The sequence below is a fragment of the Sander lucioperca genome, chromosome 15 (assembly GCF_008315115.2).
Source record: "Sander lucioperca isolate FBNREF2018 chromosome 15, SLUC_FBN_1.2, whole genome shotgun sequence".
NCBI classification, from domain to species: domain Eukaryota; kingdom Metazoa; phylum Chordata; class Actinopteri; order Perciformes; family Percidae; genus Sander; species Sander lucioperca.
The window spans coordinates 4129048-4134047 of NC_050187.1; the positions used below are offsets into that span (position 1 = coordinate 4129048).

Genomic DNA, 5000 nt, shown 5'->3' on the forward strand with positions numbered 1-5000 from the left:
CCCCCTGTGAGGGGAGCATAAAAGCCTAAGGGAGAGGATAGATCAGGGCTCACACTTCAGATGAGATCTTGGTGGACTGAGCTCTGACTTCATGTCTGTTGCTAGGGAAACTTAGATTCTGTTTGTGAACCCACAGCTGTGTTTGTAACTCTTATGCTGGACTCAGTAAATTTGACTAACTGAACTCATCGTCTCCGATTGATCCTTGTGTATGGTAAACGTAAGTCCAATTAAAGAAGGCGTGGGAATTAATTAATAGGAGTCAGATTTGACAGACCATAGGACCTTATTTGGACAAATTCCGCCTACAGCATACATGCACGCACACACACACACACACACACACACACACACACACACACACACACACACACATACACACAAAACACACACACTCTCTCAGTGTACCGATCTGTCCAGTGGCGATGATATTCTTGTATTTCGGGTGCTGGTTGGCGGTCAGAGAGAGGATGTCGTCGGTGTGCTCCAGGTAGAAACTCTGAGTTCCTGCACAGCAGAAGAAGACACATGAACACATTACTTTGATCTGAAAGGTTGCAGGTTTGATTCCTAACTGCAGAAACTGGCGTGTCCGTCAACTACTGCACCTCCTGGACAAGTTTATTTTTTTAATTCTCTGGTTTGGTTTTAATGAGCTCAGTGTTAGGACTGTGTGCGTTGCCATGATTACCATTGCTGAGACTGTGGACGATGGCAGTGGCGGCAGTGTGGTAGACGATGTCGGTGCCGTCATTGAGGTAGTGCAGGTTGTTGCGACAATCAAAGCCCCGAAAACCAAAGACATGATCCAAAACCAGGTCCTACAAGAGAGGGGGAGATGCGTGAACAGGGGGACAGACAGACTGTAAAGAAGGACTTGTAACAGGGATTAGCCAATCAGCGCCTTTGTTTTGGGGTCACAGAGAAGACACCGGTATGCACTGGCTGATACAGTTTGTTTTCTAAGTTAGTAGTGAGAGTGGCCGAGAGAGCACATCGTAAATATTTCTGAAGTGTATAGTTGTCATCTGTGTCGCCATCCGTGCATGTGTGCGTTCAGAGACATGTGAGTTAACTTTCTATATCAGAACTGTGACAAAAGAACGTTGAAAAAAGTGAAAATTTTTGGAAAAAGCTACAAAAACGCAGGAAAAAAATCGACAAAAACATATTTTTAAACGCTGAAAAAAGTGACAAAAAAATTGGAAAAAAGTGAAAAAAACTTGTTAAATAATTGACAAAAACAATAAAAAAAAACACCAAAAAAGTGACAGACAGACAGACAGACAGACAGGCAGACAGAGCGAGAAAGAAAGAAAGAGACGGACATACCTCCACCAGTCTCTTCTTCTTGGAGATGTTGTTCTTCTGGAGTTTCTCCGGCTGCGGCGCTGCTCGACTCACAGGAGGCCTGGAGGAACAATCAGGCTGTCAATCAAATAATCAATCAACCTGAGTGAAAGACAGGTGGAGACAGCGAGACAACATGGTCAGTCTGCACACAGACAGACAGAGAGACAGACAGGTCTAGACGGATGCTTTCTTATACTTCATGGAATAAAACTTGACCAATGACAAACTGTGGATCTCCACAGACCTCTGCTGCTCGGAGCCAGACACCGTTCATCTAAACATGCCGCCCACACAAAGATGACACAGAGTGTAAACACACACACACACACACACACACACACACACACACACACACACACACACACACACACACACACACACACACACACACACACACGCCTCACGCCTCAGAGAAACTATAATGTGACCAGCTGTGTGTTTTAGCTACATGCTAACAAAATGCTACCATGCTACAGGTGCTTGGTTTTGTTTTCGGGCTGTCGAGCTAACATGCTAGCGTTGCTAATTGTGTTAACAGGCCAACATGCAGTTTTTTAGTCCTGGTTCAAGGTTTGTAAAGGAATTGTTATTTATTTACTTTTATTTCCTTGTTTTTAGCTAGGGTGGGGCCTCCTCACCTGTAGCCAGTTACATAAACCAGCTCAAATCCGACCAGACTTAGAGTGCATTTCTGATGAGACTTACTGCTAGACAGCTAGATATTAAGATAAGCACTTACTTTATTAGGCTTCTCTACCCACTGCCATTGGATCTGCTGCCTTAAGGTTAAATTGACTGCGTTTGTTCTGTTGATTTTGCTCATTCTGCTGCCTTTTGCTGTTTGCTACTTGGTTTTTGCACTCTCTTTGCTCACATCTTACCTGGCAGACCGAACCTAGCGGGTAACTTGGAGAGGATCTATCTCAGAACCTTGCCCACTCAAAACTGGGGTTCCTCAGGGATCAGTCCTGGGTCCCCTCCTCTTTTCTCTGTACACCAACTCTCTCGGGTCTGTCATTCACTCGCACGGCTTTTCTTATCACAGCTACGCAGATGACACCCAACTAATTCTCTCCTTTCCGGAGTCTGAAACGCAGGTAGCAGCACGTATCTCGGCTTGTCTGACTGACATCTCTTTTTGGATGTCCACACACCATCTGAAACTCAATCTTGACAAGACTGAGCTCCTTTTCCTTCCGGGGAAGGGCTCTCCTACCCAGAACCTGACTATAACAATTGACAACTCTGTGGTAGCCCCCACCCAGACTGTTAGAAACCTGGGTGTGACACTTCACAACCAACTCTCCTTCACTCCCAACATTGCTGCAACTACCCGATCGTGTAGATACATGCTGCACAACATCAGAAGGATACGTCCCCTTCTAACGCAGAAGGCGTCTCAGGTTCTGGTTCAGGCTCTAGTCATCTCACGTCTAGACTACTGCAACTCCCTCCTGATTGGCCTGCCTGCATGTGCCATCCGGCCCCTGCAGCTCATTTAGAACGCAGCAGCTAGACTTGTCTTCAACCTCCCCAAGTTCTCTCACACTACACTAGAGGGTGACCATTTTTCGGAACTCTCCAGTCTCGCGGTACGGGAGACATATTTCACGGTTGGTAACGTGAATAACGTGAATAGAGCATAGAAATCAATGGGAACGGGTGGGAACGGAATGGAGAAATGTGTGTTTTGAGTGTGAGAAGATCTCCGTTAGGAAGTACGTAATGAAATGGCCTAGGCCTGCAGGTAATGCATGTATAGTGTAGCCTAAATTTCGAGGCAACCTTGATTTGACTGCGATTAACCAAACGCACACACGCGATATCAACTGGCTAGTGATCCTCCAGACAGCGACTGATAACGTCTCTTTTTCGTTCTCTCTTTTCCGCCGGGTGACGGGACGGGATTTTGCAGGACAGGACCCATATCCGCAGCAGGTCTCCAAGGTGAACAGCCTCTGGCATGTTAGATCAAGGTAGTCGGGGGGGGGGCAGTCAAGTGATCGGGATATGACAGGAGTATTTTCGTGGGTTCTGGAGCGACAATTGATTCCTGTGTCACCCTCTACACTACACCGTTCCTCCGCTCTCTTCACTGGTTACCAGTTGTTGCCCGCATCCACTTCAAGACACTAGTACTTGCATACAGGGCCACGAACGCCCCAGGACATGGTCAAATCCTATACCCCAACCCGCCCGCTCCGCTCTGCATCAGCCAAGCTGCTTGCTCCCCCTTCACAGCGAGGGAGAACTAATCACTCAACGAAATCACGACTGTTTGCTGTCCTGGCTCCTAAATGGTGGAATGAGCTCCCTATTGACATCAGGACGGCCGAAAGCCTACACATCTTCTGCCAAAGGCTGAAAACACATCTCTTCCGGCTGCACCTCAGATAATGTGTGTATATATATATTCTTAAAGCTGCACTTTCCTATGGCTCTTTGTAGTTTCGCTTATTTAAAGCTAAGGCCTCCTGCACACTGCCTGCGTGGTGTGAGCGTGTCAGCTGCGTGGCATATCCGTTTTTATTTCTGCTCCCATGTTAACAGGTTAGAGCTTGCACACTGCCTGCGTGTGGAAGCGTGTCCAGGCAAAATAGAATACGAAAAGATGTTTATATGTCATTTAGACATGAATACATTTAATAAATGACATTTTGATGTTTGAAAGTCTCTAGGTTCTGACATAAATGCAGATAAAACAATAACATGGACTTTATTATCTCAGGAAAGGGAATTGAATTATAATATATATATATATATATATATATATATCGAAATATGTGCAAACAAAAATATTGACAAAATAAAGTTGAAGAACACGCGTTTCTGGTGTGCAAAGACAGAAAACGCCACGCAGCCGCCATGCAACTGACACGCAACAGAAACGCCACGCTCACGCCATGCAGCCAGTGTGCAGGAGCTCTAATGTACTTGCACTTACTACTTGTTGTCTGAGTTTGCATCTTCAAGATTGAAAGCACTTAATTGGAAGTCGTGTTGGATAAAAGTGTCAGCTAAATGACATGTAATAATGTAATGTTTTTGTAACATTATATATTATATATTATATTATATTATATACACAGTACTTATCATACTGGCATTCAGCCAGTCTGAACATCATCTACACAGTAAGTATCGGGTCATACTTACTTGACAATGCCCTGCCTCCAGGGGAATGCAAGTCAAAACACAACACAGATATTAGGAGTTTCTACGAGCAAGGCCGGAGAGCAACACTCAGGAAGTAAGGGTACCACAAAGGGACAAATACAAGTTTCTCTGGGTTAGAAACTTGGACACCTTTAGGCCTTTTCCACTACAGGAAGTTAACAAAGTGTAAACTAAAGTTTTCCAAAACCTGAACTCAGCAAATTTACAAAAACAATAAGAATCTCCTCTTCTGCAAAACAGCATCTTGTTGCTAAGGTGTTTATTTTGGCTATAAAGTCACTTTAAACATGGAAGTAGTGCATTCAGCCATATTGACTGAGGGAGTGGTGATACATTCTTTTAAGGCGCTGACACACCAACCCAATTATCGGCCGTTGGACAGTCTGGCGAGGTCGGTGACTCGAGTCTGTTCGGTGTGTTCCGTGCCGTCGTCAGTCAGAGGAGCCGTGGGCTTTAATTTGGGCCGATTT

General features: G+C 45.1%; 1 protein-coding gene across 4 annotated transcripts in view; it reads right to left on the reverse strand.

Moving 5' to 3' along the window:
- The window catches only part of LOC116056232 (echinoderm microtubule-associated protein-like 6), a 134183-nt gene that overhangs the window by 33643 nt on the left and 95540 nt on the right, over positions 1 to 5000 (reverse strand). For 2 of the 4 annotated variants that reach the window (XM_031308389.2, XM_035992015.1), the window contains 4 exons: positions 4510 to 4524; positions 1333 to 1411; positions 692 to 821; positions 409 to 507 (listed from right to left, as the gene is read on the reverse strand). In XM_031308389.2, the coding sequence (XP_031164249.1) occupies positions 409 to 507; positions 692 to 821; positions 1333 to 1411; positions 4510 to 4524 (323 nt within the window). The remainder of the gene's footprint in view (positions 1 to 408; positions 508 to 691; positions 822 to 1332; positions 1412 to 4509; positions 4525 to 5000) is intronic. The other 2 variants (XM_035992016.1, XM_035992013.1) reach the window with 1 other exon arrangement.